The following is a 1,107-nucleotide window of genomic DNA, read 5'->3' as shown; positions in this document are numbered from 1 at the left end:
CATATATAATGAAGGCATCACAATGAAACTTTGAAGTCAATAAATAAAGAGGCTTAAAATAAGTGAACTCGAACTGAAATCAATCATCTCGTAAAGCACCAAGTCTGAAGTCCCACTCATTGATTCTAACATAAAGGCTACCTATAGACGATAAATTTCATTGCACTGTGCTGTCATAAGAACAACCGGCTCTTCTCTAATCACATGATCTTATAAACGTCAAGTAAGCCAGATTAAATTCGATTAGCAGTAATAATAAAAGTCATTATATGTTTATGCAACAATTAATCCTCGCTTTCTTCAATAATAATTATCATTATTAGCAAATTAATATGCATATACAATTACATAGTAACAAATAAGATTCGGCAAGGAAGATCCAAAATCTAGCCATGACATGAAAGAACTACAACTCAAGTCTTTATCCACTTTTTTTTTAATTATTAAAAAAACTCTCAAGGTAAAAAATGAGAGAGAGAGAGAGAGAGACCTCATCAAGCATGGAAAGGAGCTTGACCTTCTTCCAGTTCTCCTCCTCCACAGCATCTACCCTTTCCACCTCGCTCTCCATAGTCATATCGTCCGTCAGATCTCGGCCACCTACGCTGGCGAACTCTCCCCGGCCAAGTCGGCAAATCTCCTCCAATAACTGCCGGGCTGGCTCAACAAAGCCGGACCGGTTCAGCACAGCGGCGTAGCCCGTGAAAGGGCCTAGAGGACCAACCGTCGCCGGCGATAGAGAAAGAGAGAATCCCTGCGGCTGGATCTGGTATGGTCCGCAGTCGTCGAAGTTATGGTTGTAGTAAAAGGATGGGAGGAAGGCGGCGTTCGACTGGTGAAGGAGAGGAAGTGATATCGTGGTAGCCACCGACGAGTCATCTGTCGGGAAGCGAAGCTTCTCCCTCCGGCTATGTTGAGGCACGTGGTAAAGAAAACCGCCAGGCCCGGCGAACTCCTCTGCCGTCGACGACATAGCACAATTTCTCTCTCTTTCTCTCCCTCTTTCACTTTTGCTTTTTTGGGCTTTCTAAGAGGAGAAGGGGAGAGAATGGGGAAACAGTGAAGGGAAAGAGAGAAAGAAAGGTAGGTCTAAGGTTATCATGATTG

At 43.9% G+C, this 1,107-nt stretch overlaps 1 protein-coding gene across 1 annotated transcript; it reads right to left on the bottom strand.

Moving 5' to 3' along the window:
* Nucleotides 1–421: 421 nt before the first annotated feature.
* Nucleotides 422–1,101, bottom strand: LOC110095863. Its single transcript, XM_020821570.1, has one exon. The coding sequence runs from the start codon at nucleotides 971–973 to the stop codon at nucleotides 437–439; it is 537 nt and encodes a 178-aa protein (XP_020677229.1). The 5' UTR covers nucleotides 974–1,101; the 3' UTR covers nucleotides 422–436.
* Between the last annotated feature and the right edge of the window lie 6 nt (nucleotides 1,102–1,107).

This window comes from Dendrobium catenatum, unplaced genomic scaffold, assembly GCF_001605985.2.
Source record: "Dendrobium catenatum unplaced genomic scaffold, ASM160598v2 original_scaffold_17899, whole genome shotgun sequence".
NCBI classification, from domain to species: domain Eukaryota; kingdom Viridiplantae; phylum Streptophyta; class Magnoliopsida; order Asparagales; family Orchidaceae; genus Dendrobium; species Dendrobium catenatum.
Note: the sequence above shows the minus strand (reverse complement) of the source record. Positions and strands in the feature narration are given on the sequence as shown.

Bases quoted from the DNA above. Each gene is read 5' to 3' on its own strand.
- LOC110095863 (XM_020821570.1), bottom strand. From the start codon at position 973: ATGTCGTCGACGGCAGAGGAGTTCGCCGGGCCTGGCGGTTTTCTTTAC.